Source organism: Erpetoichthys calabaricus, chromosome 12, assembly GCF_900747795.2.
Source record: "Erpetoichthys calabaricus chromosome 12, fErpCal1.3, whole genome shotgun sequence".
In the NCBI taxonomy this organism is placed as follows: domain Eukaryota; kingdom Metazoa; phylum Chordata; class Cladistia; order Polypteriformes; family Polypteridae; genus Erpetoichthys; species Erpetoichthys calabaricus.
In genome coordinates this window covers 19,812,867-19,837,556 of record NC_041405.2, presented here as the reverse complement: position 1 = coordinate 19,837,556, position 24,690 = coordinate 19,812,867, and the positions used below count along the sequence as shown (strand labels likewise).

The 24,690-nt window shown below is 41.7% G+C and overlaps 1 protein-coding gene across 1 annotated transcript in view; it reads right to left on the bottom strand.

The window, feature by feature from the left end:
* LOC114644562 (uncharacterized) overlaps nucleotides 1–24,690 on the bottom strand; it is a 337,895-nt gene that overhangs the window by 87,460 nt on the left and 225,745 nt on the right. The window contains exons 29-30 of the mRNA XM_051934772.1: nucleotides 15,759–15,848; nucleotides 9,675–9,749 (exon numbers count right to left, since the gene is read on the bottom strand). Of these exons, the coding sequence (XP_051790732.1) occupies nucleotides 9,675–9,749; nucleotides 15,759–15,848 (165 nt within the window). The remainder of the gene's footprint in view (nucleotides 1–9,674; nucleotides 9,750–15,758; nucleotides 15,849–24,690) is intronic.

The following is a 24,690-nucleotide window of genomic DNA, read 5'->3' as shown; positions in this document are numbered from 1 at the left end:
GCCGGGGCGCGGCACGTCACGGTCAGAGCGTGTTCAGCGGTGCAGGAGGTGGTGGATTCGTTGCAGTCGCTGTACCTCGAAGATCACCATGGACCTGAGGAGGAATGCCTGGAGGATGTCTCGCCTCCGTGGGAAGATCTGGCGCAACAACTGACCCGGCTGGATGAGAAAGTCCGCGAAGTTGCTGAAAGTGCGCTTGGGCGCGAAGATGCCTTGCGGGCTCGCATCAGCAGCTCCCAGGAGGAAGTAAAAGAATATCTTAGTGAGCAAGTTCAACTCCTGGGGCGGGAAATCGTGTTGTGCCTCCAGAGGCGGGATCAACGCTGGCAAGAAACTCTTCAGGGGGAGGTCCGAAGGAGTCTCCAGATGTTACGTCAGTCACCCTGTCATTCAACGCCGTACAGGTCTAGTGGGGGGGGTGAATACATCAATCGGCCCTCTGTTCCTGGGGTGTGCCTTTCCTTTCCCAAGTTGGGGGTCCCTTATAACATCGATGATGTCCTCAACTTTGTGGAAGAAGGAGAGGCGTACCTGGCTGTTAACCCTTTAACCCCAGAAGAGCTTATGGGGGTGATAGGGGCATCCCTCTCGGGGCCGGTGCGGAGCTGGTGGCTGACGGCCAAGAAGAATATTAAAGACTGGGGATCCTTTCGTCGATCTTTCCTCGTGGCTTTTCTTCCGGAAGACTATGAATCTGAACTGGAGGACAAGCTGCGATCCATGGTGCAACTGCCTTCGCAATCCATCCGGGACTTCGCCTATGAATATTGGGCTTTGTGTTTGAAGTGGCGGCCGGCTATGTCTGAAGAAGAGGTGGTCCGCCGCATTCTTAATGCCTGTAACCCGCGGTTAGCTGGGGGTCTCAGGGGGGTTGTGGGGTCGGTGGAAGACCTGGTGAAGGTGGGCTCGCAAGTGGAACGGGACTGGGGAAACTCAAAAACGTACTGGAATAAAGTACAAGCCAGTACACGAGAAACCCAGCCCCTAAAACCCCAGCGAGCCAAACCTTGCCGGTCGGAAGCCGATCTCGCCATCATGCAAGCGAGTACGTCCCTCCTGATCGTCCCAGTGAAGCTGCGGGGGTGGCAGGTAGATGCGGTGGTGGATACAGGGAGCCATCACACCTTAATCCGCTCAAGTATGTGGAAGAAGATTAGCCGACCGACAGACAACTTAACATCTGCCCCGTCTGTCCGATTTGTATTGGCAGATGGGAGTGAACACAGGGCCCTGGGCAAAGTCCCCTTGAGGTACAGTGTACTTTCCACCACCTGGGAGATGGATACGTATGTCCTGGATGACCGGCACCTGTCCGTCCCGTTACTCCTTGGGCTGGACTCTTTAACCACCATGAGGATGACCATCCATCTCAGTCCCAGGGGGTATACGGTGCCAGGGGAAGGGGTATGCGACTTCATTCATAAATCCAAAGAAGATCTGGGCTCGGAATTCATTGGCTTCTACGCAGCAGTGAGGAGTGACGCAAGCACCTCGGCGGCAGCCCCTGTGGAGGAACAGCCCGAAGAGGTAAGGCCGGTGCTGAAGAAGTGGGCCGAGGTGTGGACTGAGAAATTAGGAGTCGCCCATGGAGTTACCCACGTGATCCACACCTCGGACGACGTTCCAATAAGGCACCGAGCCTACCGTGTTTCTCCACTAAAGAAGGGCATAATTAAAGAACACCTTGATCGAATGCTCGCCGAGGGAATAATCGAACCATCTTCCTCCTCCTGGGCGTCCCCTGTGGTCCTCGTAAAGAAGACGGATGACACCTATCGTTTCTGCGTGGACTACAGGGGGGTTAACGGGAAGACGAGCCTGGACGCATATCCCATGCCCCTGGTTCATGAGATTCTGGAGTCACTGCATGGAGCTGCAGTTTTCAGCACACTAGACCTCCGCAGTGGCTATTGGCAGGTGCCGATGGACGAGGGGAGTAGGAAGAAGACGGCAGTCATCACCCCTGAAGGCTTGTTCCAGTTCACAGTCATGCCTTTTGGGCTTAAAAATGCTGGGGCCACCTTCCAGCGGCTCATGGAGCAAGTCCTGAGGGGGTTGATAGGCAAGATCTGCTTTGTATACATCGATGACGTCATTATTTACTCCCCTTCTATTAAACAACATCTCCAGGACCTCGACACCATCTTCCAATGATTACATCAAGCGCACCTTACGCTGAACACGAAGAAGTGTACCTTCATTCAACCCCACATACGCTTCCTCGGGCACATTCTTTCATCTGAGGGGGTCGCTGTAGACCCCGAGAAGACCTTAGCCATCCGAGACTACCCCACGCCCACGGATTTGAAATCTTTGCAACGTTTCCTTGGGTTAGTGGGGTGGTATCACAAGTTCATTCCCCGGATGGCTGATATAGCGGCTCCCTTGAACAAACTAAGAAAAAAAGATGTCCCGTGGGAGTGGACAGCAGAGTGCCAGGACGCGGTCGAGCAACTAAAGAGCCACCTTCAAGAGCCGCCCGTTCTGGCCCAGCCAGATCCACAGCTCACTTTCCAGGTACAAACAGATGCCAGCAACCTGGGGCTTGGCGCCGTGCTCACTCAGAAAATCCACCAGGCTGAACACGTCATCGCTTACGCCTCTCGAGCTTTGCACGGTGCCGAGCTCAATTATTCGACAGCCGAAAAAGAGTGTTTGGCTGTCGTGTGGGCTGTGGAAAAATGGAGACACTATCTGGAGGGGGTTGAATTTGAAGTGTACACCGACCATCACGCTCTGACCTGGGTATTTAATCACCCGAAGACCTCCTCCCGTCTAACCAGGTGGGTGTTACGCCTCCAGAACTTCACTTTCAAGGTGACCTATCGGAAGGGCTGTGGCAATATTGTGCCTGATGCTCTGTCCAGGGTGTCGGAGCCACCGGGGATGGTGTGTTTGGCAGAGGCAAAGAAAATGATCCTCCCTCTGCCAAGAAGCCTGGAAGACCTGGCTCAAGCACAAGCCACCAGTCCATTCTGCCAGAGCATCAGGGAGGGACTGGAACAGCAGCGTACCGACCGGGTACACTTCGTGGACCTCCAGGGGGTTCTGTACAGGACCACTCCATCCTCCCTTGGGGGTCTGCAACACCAACTAGTCGTCCCGGAAGGGCTCATCCCCGACTTTTTAAATTACTATCACGACAGTCCTTTAGATGGTCACCTTGGAAGGACAAAGACTTTACTAAAGATCCTGGGGGTTGCATGGTGGCCGTCTGTCCGGAAAGACGTTTGCCACCACGTGAAGAAGTGCATCACCTGCCAACAGCTCAAAAACCCACCTGGTAAACCGGCAGGATTTCTGCAATCGACAATCGCGGATGGACTGGGGGAGACTTTGGGAGTCGACCTGATGGGGCCTTTTCCTGTTACCAGCTCGAGGAAAACCGTCCTGATGGTGGTGATTGATTATTTTTCAAAGTGGGTGGAGCTGTTTGCATTAACAGACGCAAAAACTAACAAGATCTGCTCCACCATGAAGAACGAAATCTTCACCCGCTGGGGGGTGCCGAAGAACATCATCTCAGACCGGGGTCCGCAGTTCACGAGCTCTCTCTTAGATGAACTTTATACAGCCTGGGGAGTGAAGAAAAACCTGACAACAGCTTACCATCCCCAGGCTAACATGACAGAGCGAGTGAACCGGACCCTGAAGAACATGATCGCCTCCTATGTGGGTGAACGCCATCAGGACTGGGATAAATGGCTCCCCGAGCTCCGGTTTGCCCTGAACACCGCTGTGCACGAAGCCACAGGTGAGACGCCTGCTTTGGTTGCGCTGGGCAGACAGCTAAAGGGCCCGCTTGACCGACTCCTTCCCAGAGCCCCTAATCCAGAAACCACCACTTACAATAACTTATTCAAAATTGAGGAATTACGGCGGAGAATCCAACAGAGGTTGGTGAGTTCGACATCCAGACATGCCAAGTTATATAATGCCCGGCGTAAGGAAGTGCACTTTCAGCCGGGTGACTTGGTCTGGATTAGAGCTCACCATCTCTCGGATGCCAGCAAAAGGTTCTCCGCCAAGCTAGCGCCTAAATGGTTAGGTCCGGCCAAAATCATTTCTCAAACAGGTCCCGTTAATTTCCAGTTTCAAAGGGGTATCGGCACTGACTCCAAGATAGACACTATCCATGTGGCCAATCTCAAGCCGTACTTCGGCCCTCCCTTGTCCAAGGTTGGGGGGGGGGGGGGGATGTAGCAGGGCCACATAGTGTTAAATGTCAGTTCTGAGTGCGTCTCGTTTCATTGTCCCGTTTACTGTTTGTGTATCAGTTTATGCCGTCCCCGTAAAAAGGGGGACGGATGATGGAAGGAGACCACAGCCGCCAACCTGGAAAACACCTGTTTTCAATCATTCAATCACAGCCGTCACAGGACTTTATAAGCCATCAGGAGGAGAAGGAAAAGGGAGAGAGGAGAGAAGGAGATTTTGTTTCAACATTACGACCACGAGCAACCTGTACCTGTTTTCCATATTGCGCTTATCCATCCAGTTTGTTTTCCATCTGCCGGATTTATTTCAAGGACCTCACCACGAGATACCCCGGGGTAGGACTTAATCATCCACCACATACACGAGGATTCACGGTGAGGCTGTTCCATTTTTTTTTCCGGGGAGAATCAAACAACTCTATCACTAATTCAGTCATCCGCTTTCAGGACATTTTCTTTATTACCGGACTCACGTACTCATTCATTTTCAGTTTATCAGTCATTGTCGTTTTCGTGTTGTGTGTTTATTTGTTACAGGGACAAGGGAGGGTTTTTGTTGTATATATTTATATATGTTTGGTGGTGTTTTGTTATTGCTGGGGTGGAGGGATATTTGTAGTATTTATATGTTTCTATTTTTATATATTTCATTTCATTTAATACATATAATCTGTTTAATTTTACATCCTGTTTGTGTGCTTATATTTTTCACCGTCGATTGTGGGGAAAAGTTCAAATGGTAAGAAGTACGGCTTGATAGTAGATTCTTTCTCAGTAAATTATCCAGGCCACTGGTCTTGGAGGTGTAGCTGCCGGCTGGGTAAAAGGGGTCGGCCGTTACATCGCAATTGAATGAATGTCAATCACTCTGTGTTTCATACAATCGTTGGAGGGATGACACACGATGGAGGGTGGGAGTGTTTTGGGAGGTTATGGATTTAATTAAATACATATATCTGTATTTATATTTATTAACATATTTAAATTAAAATAGAATTCTAATCGTCATGTTATTTAAGCAGACATTGTCCTTGAGTTGCTGCATATATATGTATGAAATATATTTGAGTGTAAAGGTGTAAATGAAGTACATAGGAACTAAAGAAGTAATGAAATGGTAGATTACAGATAGTTAATCCAATATTTCTTCATATACAACATTTGTAGTAAAGATGGTGTCTTGTCCTTGAATGAGTTGTCCTTGGTATGGAGAACTTACAACCTTAACTTTAACGTCACATGAATGCCGAACTCTTGAATAGGCCACATAAAGTTGTCCATGTGCAAATACAGGTTCAGAGAGGTAAATGCCCACTTTGTCCATGGTCTGTCCTTGGGATTTGTTGATTGTCATGGCAAATGCAACCTTAATGGGAAATTGGCGGCGTTTAAGTTTAAATGGTAATTGCAGGTCAGAACTTGTAAGGTCAATTCTGGGAATCAAAACAGTATTGTTAGTTTGCGATCCCGTAAGTACTTTTGCTTCAATAACATTGTCTGTCATGGTGTTCACGACTAACCGTGTACCGTTGCATACACCTTGTTTAGTATTAAGGTTTCTTAATAGCATGACTATTGTCCACACTTTAAGGTTAAGATTGTGTTGCGGTAATCCGGCCGGGTTAATAGTGTTTAAATATTCTAATGGGAAATTAAGATGTTCAGTTTCGTCTTCAGAATCCAAATTGTCAGTACTTAGACAGAGGCGGCTTTCTCCAGGTAGCAGTTCAATCACTTGGTTATTTATCTGATCAACGTCAATATTCTTTGGACTTAATACAGCCCGGTGCGTTAAAAGTGGTATCTGGTCTAATGAGATCGCTTGACCAAACACCTCTGTTACTAAGTCGTCTCAAATAGGAGCTCTTTCGTTTTGGAGCCGTGACTCCTTCGATTCTGCTGTTTCAGAAGCGCGTTGAAGGCGCCTGCGTTCATTGTGTTTATCCATGCGGGCTCGTTTTTGTATTTCCGTTAGTTGAGCTGTTTCTTTTTGGAGCCGTGACTCCGTTAGCTATACGTCGTTTACTGTTAGGAATTATAATGGCACTTACATTTAATAAGGAGCGTTCGTTTATTGTGTTTATCCATCTGGTCTCATTTCTGTGTTTTCTGTGGCTGGAATGTTAATAATGTATTACTGTAATACTGTAATGTGATTCAAATATGCTGTGTAGTCTGGACTTTTGGGGATTCTGTACTGTAATACTGTAATGTGATTCAAATATGCTGTGTTTATTGTGTTTATTTCGTTTTTGAGCCGTGACTCCTTTGCTTGTGGTTTTTCAGAAGCGCGTTGTAGGCGCCTGCGTTCATTGTGTTTATCCGTGCGGGCTTGTTGCAGTGCGCGTGCCGGTGGTTTGGGCTCGTTGCAGTGCGGCAGTGCGCGTGCGCTTCGATGTGTCCTGCGCCCAGCGCCCTGCGTCCACATCCAATGACCTGTTAGATCAAGTGGCTGATCACTAAAGGGAAAAGCAGCAACTTCTATTAATCCCATGCTTGTACTGTCATGAGGTATGCGAGTTGGTGCATGTGCATCTAGATAGATAGATAGATAGATAGATACATACTTTATTCAACCCCTCAGGGAAATTTATCTACTCTATCAAAACCAATCCACTCAAAATCTCTGCTTGTGGAGACAAATATATTTTGGTGTTGTCTATATACAGAGGTAATCCCATATAGAGTGAGTAATTAAAAAAAATTGCTATGGAGTTGACTGAGGTGTTTCCTCATGTGAGCATCCCTAAAGAAATCCTTATGAATCAAAGGACAGCCTTTAATTCCACCACACTTGAAGAAATTGCAAAGCTGCTTTGTATTAAACATCTGAAAATATCTGTTTATCATTCTCAAATGGATGGCTTAGTAGAGTGCTTTAATTAAACGCTAAAACAAAGGTTGAAGAAAATGGTGAGGGAGGATAGGCAAGATTGGAATAGGATGTTTCCATTTGCCCTTTTTGCATACAGGGATGTGTTCCAAAACTCTACTGGCTTTTCTCTGTTGAAACTCCTGTATGGGAGACAGCTGAGGGGAATATTGGGTCTGGTTAAGAAGGTGTAGGTGGAACAAGATTTTCAATCCACCAATATATTAGAGTATGTAGCACAGTTATGTCAACATTTTGTGAAAATTCTTCCACTGACACAGGCTTGGCTATACAATCAAGGAGCTGACACTCAACAGATTCCAGATAGGGACCATGTGTTATGGTCTTGGTGCCCACCCCCGACTCTAAAATTCTAGCACAATGGATGGTATGAGGTAACAGCATGCAAGAGTTTGGTGGATTACATAATTAGACAACCCAAACAAGGAACCCCTAAGAGAGTTTATCACGTAAACATCCTTAGGAAGGAAAGAGTGGAGACCACTACAGCCAGGGTTACACTCTAGACCTTTTTACCAACTCAGACACAAAGAGCTCAATTTTTAAAAACTATATAGTCAATGAACTTGGCATAATTTTGAGTGAGCACCCCTACCAGATACCAGAGGCTAAATGTGCTGAAGTCGATCTGGAAATAAAAATATGTTAGAACTGGGTGTTATCGAAGAGAGTAACAGGCCATGGTCAAGTCCGCCATTGAACAAGAAGCAAGTGCCATCAAATAGGCCATCATGAAGCTGAAATACTGACTATACCTTCAGGTATATATCACTTTAAGTTAGTTCATTGGAAGGGTTTACTTTGGGCTAAGGCAGATGCCCTTTTTCATGTTCACAACCTCTTAGCCAGGGCTGCTCCTTCTCTTTGGAAGGTGTGGTAGGTGGGGGGGCCATGTCATACCATGAGCCTGGGGAATGTCTCAGGGGAAATGGTTCCGGTTGTCTCTGAGGTGGAGGTGGGGATTTAGCAGAAAAACAGCAATGCACCTTTATTAACATGGTTTCTATTTTCTCTGGAATGTTGGAAAATTAGCAGGAAAAGTTGCCATTCTTTGTTGAAACTACTTTGGAAGAGGACAGAGCTCAAACGCTACAGGATTATTTTGGCAATTTAGGAGCATCGAGAATGACAAAAGTTGTCATTATTTAAACCTGAATTTCATTTTTTATTTACAGATTTTTTCAATTGCTAAGACAGATTCTGCAATACTGAAGTCGCTTTCTCAAAACTCTTCATGCAGTCACCACAACATCAGCTTATGTGGGCCAAACTGTTAAGCATTTCTCTTTGCTTTCATACAAAATGCATTCAGTGACTATATGCTTCAAAATTCATGGATTCCTGTCTCACTCAAAATCCATCAACATCACAACATTACATTTTCAGAGGCCATTTTGCACATGCCTACATACTGTCACCAAAACTGCTAATAAGACATTCAAAACTGAAATATGACAATTTGCTAAATTAATATCAAGACCAAGTACAAATGTGTTATTACAGGTATTTATTGTGGTATGGAATAACGTTGCTTTCCACCACTCCACTGCAGTCAAAGAATGGTTTGCAGCACACCCAAGGATGTCCTCATTGTTTCTGCCACCATCCTCCTTCCTGAACCCCATTGAGGAATTCTTTTCTGCATTAAAGTGGAAGGTTTATGACCACCGGCCACATGATTAGATGTCATTACTGGATGCAATGAATGCTGGATGCCAAGATTTTTCTCCAGAGCAATGCCAAGGATGGATCAGGCATGTGAAGAGATACAACTTTAGATGTATTGCCAGAGAGGATATCAGATGTGATGTTGATGAGAACTTGTGGCCCAATCCAGGGGAGAGGATGGATTAGCATTACAGCGTGGTATTATTATAGTTGTGGACCAACTGCAAGAGTGTGTGTGGGTGTGTGTGTGTATATATACATACATATATATATATGCACAGTATATTTTACTTCTATGGTATTTTCTTCAACGCTACATTTTGTGTTGGGTATATATTTTTTGTATGATTAGGAATAAATACTCTGTACTTACAGTAGACCACAGACAGGAATAAACATATAAACATATAGTGCTGCGTGCTTTGTTCATTCCTGAACACTTTTAGAGTACAAACTTGTTCTGTTTTGTAATACAATATTTGCGACAAATAATGTTAATTACTTTACAGACGATACTTTTATGATGATCCATGTTACATTTTAGGTAATGCTGTCTGTTGTTAGTGTTTTGCAGGCCTTTTGTTTTGTGTATGATGTAGTGTTCTTCCAGAAGGACATAACGTGCTACTTTTTTGGTGTTGTAGTTCATTTTGGAGGAGAGCTTAACTGTTTGGTCAGGCTGTGTGTTGGTATTGCAGACTATATGAAGAGTTTTGAGAAAGCAACTTAATTATTGCAGAATCTGTCTTAGCAATGGAAAAAAAAAACTGTAGGACATTAAACATGGTATGCCACCTATTTTTCTCTGTATTTTTACACAGCAGATAAGTCATGTAATGAGAACACTTCTAAAGCAATTCTTACTTAATGTGTCTTTAATAATAAAGAACACTTACTTGTTCTGAAATCTGAATGACATTCAGCTTGTTTAGTTCTTCAGTGACTGCAGAGACTTTATCCCTTAAATTGTGCTGTGTGGAAATAGAAAAGGTTAGATGAAAAACATTACAAAATGTAATTTTGCAGAATAAGAAGCGAAAACAAGGTGCCGTCCTATTAATATGTGCATTTACATCAGTTCAGTAGTACATTCTAGAGACATTTGAAAACACAAAGACAGCCGATGTTCAAAACAGAAAATGAACATATTTTTTCCTTCTGGGCTAATAGAAAACTCCATATTCCAAAATGAGGTTACCATTCTGTTATGATTTGAATTATCAATTGTAAGTAGCACACAAGTTGATGGGCATTCTGGCCAGGAGAAGGGAAGGTTCCTTACCTGGATGGGAGACCCCAAGTGGGCAGACAGACATCCTGGTCGAGAGATAAAAAAGATGTCTTACCCGAAAAAGGCTCCCCAAGTGGATGGACGGACATCCCAGCCAAAAGGGAAGGACAGGGGAGGACTGTCTCTGGGGGATGTTTGTTCATGCAGGATGTTAGATATCAAGGGCCCTGCATATCGGTACCTGGTAGGAAACTAGCAGGGAATGCTGGGAATTCTAGTCTGGAAGCTCAGCTCTGCTGGGGTTCCTGGGTGCAACAAAAGGGAGTTACAGGGAGATGCACTCCCTGTTATTCGGGACGTCTGTATGACCCACAAGTGCTTCCAATGGGCAATATCCCATGGGCACAAGAAGTACTCCTGGATCCTCAATAAAAGGGACTGCACTGCCTTGTCCATGTGAGCTGGAGCTGGGAGGAAGGAAGGCAACAGTCGACTGGAGGAGGGCAGTATGGTGGTGAGAGAGAGATTAAGAGAAAACAACTTGCTTATTGGCTTTGCACAAAGTATTTTGAATAATAATCTCCCTTTGTTTGAAACAGATGCTGTGTTGATGTACTCGTGTGTGGGGCTCTGTGACACCCCCTGCCGTCACACAATCAGCTTTTACCAGGAACAAATTCAAATAAATCCATAACTATTACTGGGTTATAAATACTGTATAGTGTGAAAATAACATATTGAGAAGCGTGAAAGTATATCAACATACAAAAAGTTTGTCACTTGTGTCACACACGTTCTCTTGGGAGTCAACCAAAGGGACCAGGAAATGACAATTCCACACCAGGCCAGGGGGCGGTGGGGTGCACTGAGCCTCTTTCTTTTCTCTCCACAGACCAAACACGAGAAATCCTTCCTGTCCGGGTCCCGAGGGCGTCACTTCCTGTGATCCAGCTATAAAAACTCCTCATCCTCCATTCTTAAACAGTTCTGTGTTGGACTCTAACCAGTACACATTGTACTCAATGTTAAAGCCTTTTGCAGCTCGGGAAACTACATGGGTGGCTGCCCCAAACCTTTGTTGTGTGTCCAGCTGTTTCTTTCACACTTGCAAAAACCTGAGCAAAACACACATGAGTAAGCAGTAGAGAGCTTCTACACATGTAAATGTTTCATACAGTATGGATAAATGGGTATAAATGTTCACCTGTTTTAAATAAGTTACTGGCAGAGGTGTAAAATAACAAAGTACAGCTATTTGTTACATTATTTAAGTTTGTTTAATTTTTACCCCACTATATTTTTAGGTTGAATTAGCATACTTTTACCCAGGTACATTTTGCAGTTAGTACTCGTTACTCATTACGCAGACCAAACTAATATAAATTCATTTAAGAAAACTATCAGATGTGTTGTTAACTTAAGTTATACATAGCTCAGCATTGCTCAGACGCAGTCAACAGAATGCTGTATATCATCTATACTAATAAAAGGCAAAGCCCTCACTCACTCACTCACTCACTCACTCACTCACTCACTCACTCACTCACTCACTCACTCACTCACTCACTCACTCACTCACTCACTCACTCACTCACTCACTCATCACTAATTCTCCAACTTCCCGTGTAGGTGGAAGGCTGAAATTTGGCAGGCTCATTCCTTACAGCTTACTTACAAAAGTTAGGCAGGTTTCATTTCGAAATTCAAAGCGTAATGGTCATAACTGGAACCTCTTTTTTGTCCATATACAGTAATGGACTGCAGCTCGCTGGCCGTGGGAGGCGGGGTTTGCGTATCGCGTCATCACGCCTTACACATAATCACGTGAACTGACTGCGAAGGAGAAAGGATGGCCTTATATGGCGTTCGTTTATAAAATAGTGGACAGGCTGTGTAAAGGCAGCTTCACAAAAAAACAGATCCTTAACAAATTGTTATTAGTATATTTTCCCTCAATTTAAAAAGGTTTTCTTTTCTTCTTAATTAAAATTTAAAAGCAATACTTTACCGCTGCGAAGCCCCTCTAGCGCTGACGTCCGAGGTTCGATTCCCGTAAGCGAGTGCAGTGAGTGTGTACGCCTGATGAGCCAAGAATTAGGGTGAAACATGTGTCACGTACTCTTTGCATTATTTGACAGTAAACTATTTTCAACCATTCTATGATCTGCTTCTCACAACTGAAGGCACCGTGGCTGATGTTAGCTGACTTGCTGGCCAACCATAAGCGTTACCTGGTAGGTAACCACCCATACAATCAGATTGTGATTCAGGCTAGGAATGCCGTGAATGTAATTACCCCAATCTACATGCTAGAGAAAACCTCAATGAAGAAGAAACAGTGTGTAAGCATACATATTAACACATGTGCAATTAAACGTGTGCATTTACGGGGTGATTTCTCAGGCTTAAAAGCTCGCCTTTTATTAAAAAGGTAAATGCAAACTGTTTTCATTCTGAAGGGCACAAACCACGTTGGATTTCAGCCGTTAAACGCGCAAAAATGTCGGTACACCAGATAAATAAGCGCAACATATTATTAGTTGTATTGTATGCTTACAATACATATAGAAATGTGTTAATCGTTAACTAATAGTATGGGAAGGTGTTTTTCGACTCGCGCCTTGATTTAAACGATTCCATGTCTTGGTGGGTTTGCGTAGCTTATTGTCAATATCTTTACACCTGTTTTTAAGACTTATTGACTGAAACGGGCTTTCACGAAAAAAGTTAGGGCTTTGCTACAGGATACACCCTCCACAAGTTAAGCAAGTAAAAATAAAATATATATTTCTGTTTTATTTAAACCTTTTAAGTTCATATGCATAGCCCCATTTGGCTGTTTTAGTTTTTTTTTTTCTTTCTTCAGTAATATTTAATCTCCTTAAAGAAAAACAACAAATGCGTTTTACTTTTTTTGTATCTCTTTAGTAATATTTTATTGTAAAAGGATAACCAGCATTTAAACCTTTTATGTTACTTTATAAAGTTATTTTACACAATGTTGAAAAATTAATAAGAAAGCTACATATTTTGGCAGCTGCTGCTTTAATTTTCAATGAAATGAAAAAAGCTCTCCAAGAGAAAACCTCAATGAAGAAGAAACAGTTTGCACTATCTAAAAAGGAGAAACCCTCATTTATAAAGGTTTGCTGCAGATGACTTAACTGAAAATAAATGAATAGTTCTTATGTGTATAATACATATTTTTCTATTTGACTTATGGCTTTATTCCAGCAACTTGCAACATCTGAGGTACAATTTGTTACATTACTTTTGTTTTTTGCAGCACAGGCAGGTGAAGTGACTTCCTTAGGGTCACACAGTGGTGTCAGTACCAGGATTTGAACTGACAAGCTCCGGGTTTGCTGAAATATTACTGAAGAAAGAAATAAAACTAAAACGGGCAAATGGGGCTATGCATACAAATGTCCATCCATCCATTATCCAACCCGCTATATCCTAAATACAGGAGCCAATCCCTGCCAACACAGGGCACAAGGCAGGAAACAAACCCCGGGCAAGGTGCCAGCCCACCGCAGGGCACATACACCCACACACACCCACACACCAGGGACAATTTAGAATCGCCAATGCACCTAACCTGCATGTCTTTGGACTGTGGGAGGAAACCGGAGTACCCGGAGGAAACCCAGACAGACACAGGGGGGAACATTCAAACTCCACGCAGGGAAGTGAACCCGGGTCTCCTAACTGGCACCTTTCACTGGGCCACCATTCTGCCCGCATACAAACTTAAAAGGTTGAAATAAAACAGAAATATATACCTTTATTTTTACTTACTTAACTTGTGGAGGGTGTATCCTGTAGCAAAGCTTTAACTTTTTTCATGAAAGCCCCTTTCAGTCAATAAGCCTTAAAAACAGGTGTAAAGCTAAACTTGCAGCACCGCTATTCAATTACACTTGCCTAAAGCCTCTCCTAAGGGGAGATACTGTGGGATCTGGGCATCAGTCAAAGCACCAATCACAGGCCCGATTAGAAAGCGGGAAGCTGTGATTTGTCGTTTCCCTCCCATGTAACAATCACAGCCCATGTTACAACGCACTATGTTTGTATGTGTATATGTATATATGTATGTGTGTGTGTGTATGCATGTGTGTATATGTATGTGTATATATATGTTGATATGTGTATATATATGTATGTGTATATGTATATATATGTATATGTAGATATGTATATATATATGTATATATATGTTTACATAATCTCTTTAACACACTACTTCTCCGCTGCGAAGCGCCGGTATTTTGCTAGTTCCAAATAAAAGCACTGTAGCGTCCCTTGCATGGCTTGGCAGGCCGTTCCCACGCTACTTCCTGCTCACTGCTGAGACAAGGAAATTGAATATGTACTGTATTTCTCTCACAATCATATTTAAACACTTCATTCAGATCTGTAAAATGCAAATGGGAGTCAGATACAATGCACTGCCTTCAGTGCCTGCCAACACCTAAAGAAATCTCTGCTTTCAGGAATTCACCTTCAAATTTAAAGAAGCATGTTGAGGAAAGCATTTTTTTTTTGTCTTCTTAAGCTATCTCTATCTCTTATATGGTATTTTGAGACCAAAAGTTATATATTGTGTGAACAATATCCGTATGTTGTATGGAAGATATTGTGGCCAATTATTACAAGTCTAATTACTTAAATGCTAGAGTGAGTCCAGCTGTAAAAGTCACTGATTGACTGGACCAGAAAAACTCAAATTTAAAATGAGACTAGCATTTAAGTAATTGGAATGTCGCTATGCTTGGACATTGAGGTCCTGCTGTTCCTTGTAATGTGAGTGCTAATTAAAGGCGTGTCAGCTTTCCTATAAGCAGAGATAAGTATTTATGTTGTTAGTTTATGGAATTTGAGCTCGGGAAAAGCTAAAAGAACATTACCCTGCCATCTAGAATCTGGTCAAGAGCCACAATGACTAAGGAAAGCACAGGTAACTTATTAAGTGAATATTCTACTTTTTTGGATACGAATAAACTTTGAACAATTACATATATTGTCTTCATAAATTATTGAAGAATTACTGCATGTCAGTAATTCTATGTTCCATCATACTGTAAAATGTGACTTATGCTATATTATCTCTGAGCTGTCCTTACTGTTAGTTCTTTACAAGTTTAAGAGCATTAAATGGAACTGACTCCTGTCCAGATCATTCTTCAGTAGAACACCGACGCTCAGATTTGTAGTTTTTTTTTATTATAATGAAAATGAGTTATTGTAGAGTAATATGCATGTTGGTTATATGTGTGGGAAAATGTTATTCTGTAGACTTTAAATTGTCAAGTGCAGTGCATTAAAGGGAAAGGGAAATCAGGCTTCCTTCCTATTAATGCCAAGGCCTTAATGTGCGCTATGGTATTAGTTCTGTAGTGTTGGGTTGGAGGCATCAAGACACAGAAAGACAACTCCTCATGTTCTAAACAAAGAAATTAATTTATTACATCATTCCTTCTAGGTTACTGAAAAAAAACACACGCAAAGGTAAGTTAAACTTGGTATCTAGACTTGAAATACTGGCTTTCCCCATAAACCTTAATGTGAGAAAGTATCTTTAATTTATGGAGGTAAGTCTATTAACTTGGAAAATAGATGGGACACTCTGCCTAGGTTGAGTGCAGGAAAGAAAAGCACAATAGAAAACAAACAACATTTGAGTTTCAAGCTGTAAATAGAAAAGTTATATTTTTTGGCAATAAAGATTTGTTTTGCTAACACTTACAAATTTTGAAAGTAAACTGTCATTCAGCTTGTCCAATGCTTTTTCAGTTCCATAGGTTGCATCCTTTATATCACTCAGTAACCACTCCACCTGTGTTTAAGAGGAAAGGTCAAATAATAAAATTGTGATTTTGAAGGACAAAAACAGGCTGCCTTTATTAATCTGTTCCTTTACTTCAGTTCCATAGTGTGAGCTACAAGCCAATACTTCTACTGTTGCTCAAAAATTATTAATACAAATTATTAAAAATGGATGTATCAAGAATTAGGTTAAACTGCTCTTACGAAAACCGCTTTCTGAGTTATTATTAAGTTTATGTACATATAAGATGTTGCTTTAAATAGTGAATAAGTGTATTACGTAGCACACCACATGTTTATCTTTAGGAAAAGTTAATGAAACATCCTCATAAATAAGCAGCAGAGGGGAGCTAAATATGTACATTTTTGATGCAGGATGAATGTGATGTAAGCGTTCACCTAGTTTAATGAAGTCACTTTTAAAACACATTTGGAATAAATAAATACATATTCAAATACAAACATGCATACATATTTACTGTTCATACATAACAATGCCAAAGCTAAAAAAAGGAGCAGCATTTTGTGAATGGCACCTAACAATTACCATAAAATAGATAAATGATGGAAGATTAGTTAAACAAGGGGAAAACTTATAAATCATTTATATTTTCTATTTATAAAGCTGTTCTTTAATGGATAAGATTTCTTTATTTATACAGAACACTTAGTTAGCCCTTTGGACATCAAAATGTCATTTAGCTTGTCAAATTCCTTCTTTATCCCAGAGATTCTATCTCTCTTTCCCCTCAATAATGATTTTTCCTGTGTAGAAATAGACATTATCAGAGTCAAAATTAATTGCATTAGTTTACAGGAGGTTTATTACTTGGGTCAACTCATGCAGCCCCCTTACAAATGAACAAATCAGAGGTGCCAAATGTGTAACGTTTTGATACACGATGGATGGAAACAAATGTTCACCTGTTTAATGAAGATCTTTTTTAAGGTAATAGGATTAAATGAATAAATAAATGAATAAATAATTAGCACTACAAAAACAAAGAAAGACCAGCATTTTGTGATGATTCTAAGCAATGAAAATGAAATATTTAAATGTCAGCTGTCATACATGAGAGTTTCTTATGGGTAATAGTTTAAATTGTCTCAGCTGGAACAAAAAGTGTGATGCACCATTATTAACATGGTTTCCGTTTTCTCCTATAATGGAACAGAATCAGCCAGAAGATTAATGACATCACTTTTGGCGCAATCATAGCTTCATTGTCTTCTGAATTGGATTTTATTCTTATCTTTTCTGTCTTCTCTGGAGATCTGATACTCAGTTTGGAGCTTTTGGAGTTGTTGATTAAGACTGACCTTTACTTTGATTTCTCCTTTTATTTGAAGTTTTATGTTCTATTCTGATGTGATTCATCCAAGATTATGATTACTGTGATTGTTTCTGCTGGTATTAGGAACATGTCCTCTGAGGCTTTGATCTTTGAAAGGCTTAAAGATTGTCAAACAGGTCATTTTCTTATCCTTTGCTGTGGATAACAAACCTATTTTCCAAAGTGCATGGTATGAACTCTCTTTGATTAAACCTTCCTTCTGGTTTCGATCATGTTATTTTATCATAATTTATTTTGTCTCTCATTCTGACTTCGACATACGTATTTTTGATCTCATGGTTTTGCCTTTTCTATCTAGATGTATGTCTCCCACTTGTCTCTCCAATCCTCATCAGTATGCTGACATAACACATTGAAAATGAGAAGTTTCGCCACTATTAACATCATACTTTCATTTTTGATTTTGGACATTAAACAGGGTGTTTAGACAGAGCCTCAACACTTTTCCTCTTATCCTGTGTGTTTTTGCAGTAGCATAGTTAAAAGGATCATTGCTAGAAGAAGACAGAACAGCAGGAATGCAGGACTGTGGTAAAACAGTTGGCTGAAACTGTACAACATCTACAATTACGGGTAGCCAGCCAGCAAACCAACTTTGCAGAGGAGTAGGCAAGAAGATTGTCAGAAGTCAGTATACAGACCGAAAGATCACTTGGTCTGTTGCAGATACTTGTACCTCTTCAAAAACAGATGACACTGAAGCATATTTGAGTGGACTGCTTAAAGACATAGATGGCTAAAGTAGGACTGGGCACATAAATTAACTCCATTCCTCTCCTGTGAGACGCAGAAAGGTTTATTATGACCTAGGTACGCAGGTGACGGCTGACTACAATATAGAAAATAGGGAGATCCTTGCATGTTATGGGATGGCCTCAAATATATATGCCATAAAATACCAGGAGTGGCAGTCTGAAAGTAGCAAACGCATGACAATTTATAAATAAAAAGACTGCGGTCACCTGCACAAATGGAGACTCCCACTTGTATCCCATGAGTGAATGCTTTATAACATTTCAAGGGCAATCCAAAAAGAGTGACTGTGTTGGTACATTTCTATTCTCCATATACTGTAATAATTATCAAAGACTGCTCTAATATTAAATGTGGACAAATAAGTAATACTTATAACCAGCTAGCTAATCCAAACTCAGATGTCCTGAGTGCTGGCCTAAACAAAGGCCACTCTCTATGCAGTGTCCTCTGTGCCAGCTTAGGTGCCCCTCATGGCTGTGAACATTCCCCCACTCTATTCTCTGTACACCAATGACTGTAGGTCCACTGAACCTGCAGTAAAAAAATAATTAAGTTCACAGATGACACCACCATCATTGGACTACTTGATAATGGAAATGAAACTGCATATAGAAAGAAGGTGACTTGTCTTTTGTCTTAGTGCGCTACCAATAACCTGGTACTCAAAACCACCAAGACAGTGGAAATGGTAATTGACTTTTGCAAACATTTGGTACAACCTCTTCTAGAAAGTAATGATTCTACTGTCAATATGGTGGAATCCTTCAAATTGTTGGGCACAACTATCTCAAAACTCTCAGTTGGGAAATTTAAATCACTTCCATCACTAAAAAGTGAACATATTTAATTTCTTTAGTTGGTGTAAAAAGTATTTGCCAGCCCATTCTAGTACAATTCTACAAAGCCATAACTGAAAGTGTGATCACATTCTCCATTGTTTTCTGGTTTGGTTCAGCAACAGTTCACTTCAAAAATAAATTAAATGTATTGTGTTGTCTGCTGACAAAATAATTGGCTTTGCTTTTCTATCTGTTGCAGACCTGCATGAATCTAATGTCACAAACCATGTCAAAAGGATCACTACTGACTAATCTCACTCTAGTTTGATGCCCGGCTTGACCTCAGCTGGCATTTCTTCTTCATCATAGACATGGATGAACTGGTGCAAACAGTGTTCACAGTGCTTTTAATTACCTAGTTCTAAGTGCAAATAAAGTGCACTGTAAGCTGAATTAATGAATAAATAGTACTGAGTAAAATCAATGTAATCATGGGCAGTCAAACCAGAAATATGGTTCATTCAAACATTTAAATCCAACAATAAAACCATGCAGACATTGGTTTTCCTTTTCTTGTTTTTCCTGGCAGTCTAGCGTGTCTTTCATCCTCCATCTCCCAAGCTCACCCTTCAGGTCTTACAGCCGGGGTGAGATGCCAACAGCCATGGTCCAGCTCTCCAGCTTTTGTCTTGACCACCATCCAACGGCATCCACTAGAATGCATGAAGGTGTACCTACGTGATCCTGCCACTCATCCGTCAGTCTAGGAGGGCTGGAGGGATCCCTGAATTGCACCTGATGCCCCAGAATGTTCAAAAGGAGTGACACACCCCTGGGACACCATTTCTCAAGTTTCCTTGTGGGGCCACTGACCGCCTGCTTCCTCACCACCACGCTGGCTCACACTCTCAATTTTGCCTTTCTCTTCCAACTAACTAAGTCTCCTTTTATATTATCTTGGGCACAGGTGCCTTAATTAAGTCCTGTGAAGTGTCAATTAGAAAATTGGCTCAACCAATTGCACCTTCATGTGTAAACGTGATTTAGCAAGTCCTCTCATCAACCACAGGAAACTACCCTGTTTTTAAAAGGAAGCAGTGGAATAATGACTCCCTTAAGCACACTTGGAATGCAGTTGTTTCTGTTAACAGTGTATCCATCTCTGATCCCTTCACACAGGTAGCCTATTTTGTTATTGAAAACCAGTAAATCCCCGATTCTCTAACGAATCGCAATTGAATGAATGTCAATCACTCTGTGTTCCATACAATCGTTGGAGGGATGACACACGATGGAGGGTGGGAGTGTTTTGGGAGGTTATGGATTTAATTAAATACATATATCTGTATTTATATTTATTAACATATTTAAATTAAAATAGAATTCTAATCGTCATGTTATTTAAGCAGATATTGTCCTTGAGTTGCTGCATATATATGTATGAAATATATTTGAGTGTAAAGGTGTAAATGAAGTACATAGGAACTAAAGAAGTAATGAAATGGTAGATTACAGATAGTTAATGCAATATATCTTTATATACAACATTTGTAGTAAAGATGGTGTCTTGTCCTTGAATGAGTTGTCCTTGGTATGGAGAACTTACAACCTTAACTTTAACGTCACATGAACACCGAACTCTTGAATAGGCCATATAAAGTTGTCCATGTGCAAATACAGGTTCAGAGAGGTAAATGCCCACTTTGTCCATGGTCTGTCCTTGGGATTTGTTGATTGTCATGGCAAATGCAGCCTTAATGGGAAATTGGCGGCGTTTAAGTTTAAACGGTAATTCCAGGTCAGAACTTGTAAGGTCAATTCTGGGAATCAAAACAGTATTGTTAGTATGCGATCCCGTAAGTACTTTTGCTTCAATAACATTGTCTGTCATGGTGTTCACGACTAACCATGTCCGGTTGCATACACCTTGTTTAGTATTAAGGTTTCTTAATAGCATGACTATTGTCCACACTTTAAGGTTAAGATTGTGTTGTGGTAATCCGGCCGGGTTAATAGTGTTTAAATATTCTAATGGGAAATTAAGATGTTCAGTTTCGTCTTCAGAATCCAAATTGTCAGTACAGTAATCCCTCCTCCATCACGGGGGTTGTGTTCCAGAGCCACCCGCGAAGTAGAAACCATATGTTTATATGGTTATTTTTATATTGTCATGCTTGGGTCACAGATTTGTGCAGAAACACAGGAGGTTGTAGAGAGACAGGAACGTTATTCAAACACTGCAAACAAACATTTGTCTCTTTTTCAAAAGTTTAAACTGTGCTCCATGACAAGACAGAGATGACAGTGCCGTCTCACAATTAAAAGAATGCAAACATATCTTCCTCTTCAAAGGAGTGTGAGTCAGGAGCAGAGCATGTCAGAGAGAGAGAGAGAAAGACATAAGCAAACAAATCAATAGGGCTGTTTGGCTTTTAAGTATGCGAAGCACCGCGGCACAAAGCTGTTGAAGGCGGCAGCTCACACCCCCTCCGTCAGGAGCAGAGAGAGAGAGAGAGAGAGAGATAAAAACAAACAGTGAAAAATCAATACGTGCCCTTTGAGCTTTTAAGTATGCGAAGCACCGTGCAGCATGTCACTTCAGGAAGCAGCTTGCACAGAAGGTAGCAACGTGAAGATAATCTTTCAGCATTTTTAGACGAGCGTCCGTATCGTCTAGGTTTGCGAACAGCCCCCCTGCTCAATCCCCCTACGTCAGGATCAAAGAAACTCAGTGCAAGAGAGGGAGAAAAGTAAGTTGGGTAGCTTCTCAGCCATCTGCCAATAGCGTCCCTTGTATGAAATCAACTGGGCAGACCAACTGAGGAAGCATGTACAAGAAATTAAAAGATCCATTGTCCGCAGAAACCCGCGAACCAGCAAAAAATCCGCGATATATATTTAAATATGCTTACATATAAAATCCGCGATGGAGTGAAGCCGCGAAAGGCAAAGCGCGATATAGCGAGGGATTACTGTACTTAGACAGAGGCGGCTTTCTCCAGGTAGCAGTGCAATCACTTGGTTATTTATCTGATCAACGTCAATATTATTTGGACATAATATAGCCCGGTGCGTTAAAAGTGGTATGTGGTCTAATGAGATCGCTTGACCAAACACCTCTGTTACTAAGTCGTCTCAAATAGGAGCTCTTTCGTTTTGGAGCAGTGAGTACTTCGATTCTGCTGTTTCAGAAGCGCGTTGTAAGCGCCTGCGTTCATTGTTTTTATCCATGCGGGCTCATTTTTGTATTTCCGTTAGTTGAGCTCTTTTGTTTTGGAGCCGTGACTCCTTGGCTTCCGCTGTTTCAGAAGCGCATTGTAGGCGCCTGCGTTCATTGTTTTTATCCATGCGGGCTCATTTTTGTATTTCCGTTAATTGAGCTGTTTCTTTTTGGAGCCGTGACTCCGTTAGCTATACGTCGTTTACTGTTAGGAATTATAATGGCACTTACGTTTAATACGGAGCGTTCTTTTATTGTGTTTATCCATCTCGTCTTGTTTCTATGTTTTTTGTGGCTGGAATGTTAATAATGTATTACTGTAATACTGTAATGTGATTCAAATATGCTGTGTAGCCTGGACTTTTGGGGATTCCGTACTGTAATACTGTAATGTGATTGAAATATTCTGTGTTGTCTGGACCTCTGTGGAATCTGTACTGTAATACTGTAATGTGATTCAAATATGCTGCGTTCATTGTATCTATTTCGTTTTTGAGCCGTGACTCCTTTGCCTGTGGTTTTTCATTTCATTTTAGAGCCGTGACTCCTTTGCTTGTGGTTTTTCAGAAGTGCGTTGTAGGCGCCTGCGTTCATTGTGTTTATCCGTGCGGGCTCGTTGCAGTGCGGCAGTGCGCGTGCGCTGTGATGTGTCCTGCGCCCAGCGCCCTGCGTCCACATCCAATGACCTGTTAGATCAAGTGGCTGATCACTAAAGGGAAAAGCAGCAACTTCTATTAATCCCATGCTTGTACTGTCATGAGGTATGCGAGTTGGTGCATGTGCATCTTATGGGCGCTCATTTAGATAGATAGATAGATAGATAGATAGATAGATAGATAGATAGATAGATAGATAGATAGATAGATAGATAGATAGATAGATAGATAGATAGATAGATAGATAGATAGATAGATACTTTATTCAACCCTCAGGGAAATTTATCTACTCTATCAAACCGATCCACTCAAAATCTTCGCCTGTGAAGACAAATATATTTTGGTGTTGTCTATATACAGAGGTAATCCCATATAGAGTGAGTAATTAAAAAAAATTGCTATGGAGTTGACTGAGGTGTTTCCTCATGTGAGCATCCCTAAAGAAATCCTTATGAATCAAGGGACAGCCTTTAATTCCACCACACTTGAAGAAATTGCAAAGCTGCTTTGTATTAAACATCTGAAAATATCTGTTTATCATTCTCAAATGGATGGCTTAGTAGAGTGCTTTAATTAAACGCTAAAACAAAGGTTGAAGAAAATGGTGAGAGAGGATAGGCAAGATTGGAATAGGATGTTTCCATTTGCCCTTTCTGCATACAGAGATGTGTTCCAAAACTCTACTGGCTTTTCTCTGTTGAAACTCCTGTATGGGAGACAGCTGAGGGGAATATTGGGTCTGGTTAAGAAGGTGTAGGTGGAACAAGATTTTCAGTCCACCAATGTATTAGAGCAGGGGTCCCCAACCCCCGGTCCGTGACCCACTACCGGGCTGCAGCCGTCTGACAGCCGGGCCGCGAGAGAACTGCCGGCAACGGAGACTCACTCAGACTTTTCAGAATGCTTGGTGGGCGGGGCTTTGCAGTGGCGCAGAGAGAGGAGAGAGACCGAGGTGAGAGAGTATTACAACAAAGTATTGTTACAGTCCTGACAGTTTCCCAATATGACGCGAGTCTATAGAAATCGCGTTACTACGAAGTACATTCAGCAGATGCTTTCATTACAACGAGGTGACCTTGAAATGCCTGAATGAATCATCCACAGAGCAGTTAGATCTGTGGTCGCAGCTCAGATGTGCACGTTTGCACAACGATCCCCAAACAGAAACATTGTAAAAAAAAATTCTTTCTTCGAACTTTCCTCGTACTGTTTTTTTTTTTTTTGCTGTTTTTGTTTTCTGTGGTTTTCAATGATTCCTTTTGCTTATTTGCTTGTCAACATTTGAAAAACATCCATTGGAATTTAACTCATTGTCACCCTCCTATAGAAACGGCAGACACGAAAAAAACGATAACAGTGTTAATGTTTGTGATGTGCAATCTGTTGGAATGGCAAATGCAATGCATATGTCTTTGTTATATGCAAAAAAAGAAGAAAAACCTCAGGTTGCAAACGTATGCGAACTGCTTAATAACTTAATAATAAAAGAAATGTTATGTAAATTGTGTATAAAATTACCCCCCCCCCCCCCCCCGCCGACCCCCCCCCCCCCCCCCGACCGGTCCGTGGAAAAATTTGCATCTAATAAAGTGGTCCTTGCTGTCAAAAAGGTTGGGGACCACTGTATTAGAGTACATAGCACAGTTATGTCAACATTTTGTGAAAATTCTTCCACAGACGCAGGCTTGGCTATACAATCAAGGAGCTGACACTCAACAGATTCCAGATAGGGACCATGTGTTATGGTCTTGGTGCCCACCCCCGACTCTAAAATTCTAGCACAATGGATGGTATGAGGTAACAGCATGCAAGAGTTTAGTGGATTACATAATTAGACAACCCAAACAAAGAACCCCTAAGAGAGTTTATCACGTAAACATTCTTAGGAAGGAAAGAGTGGAGACCACTACAGCCAGGGTTATACCCTAGACCTTTTTACCAACTCAGACACAAAGAGCTCAATTTTTAAAAACTATATAGTCAATGAACTTGGCATAATATTGAGTGAGCACCCCTACCAGATACCAGAGGCTAAATGTGCTGAAGTCGATCTGGAAATAAAAATATGTTAGAATTGGGTGTTATC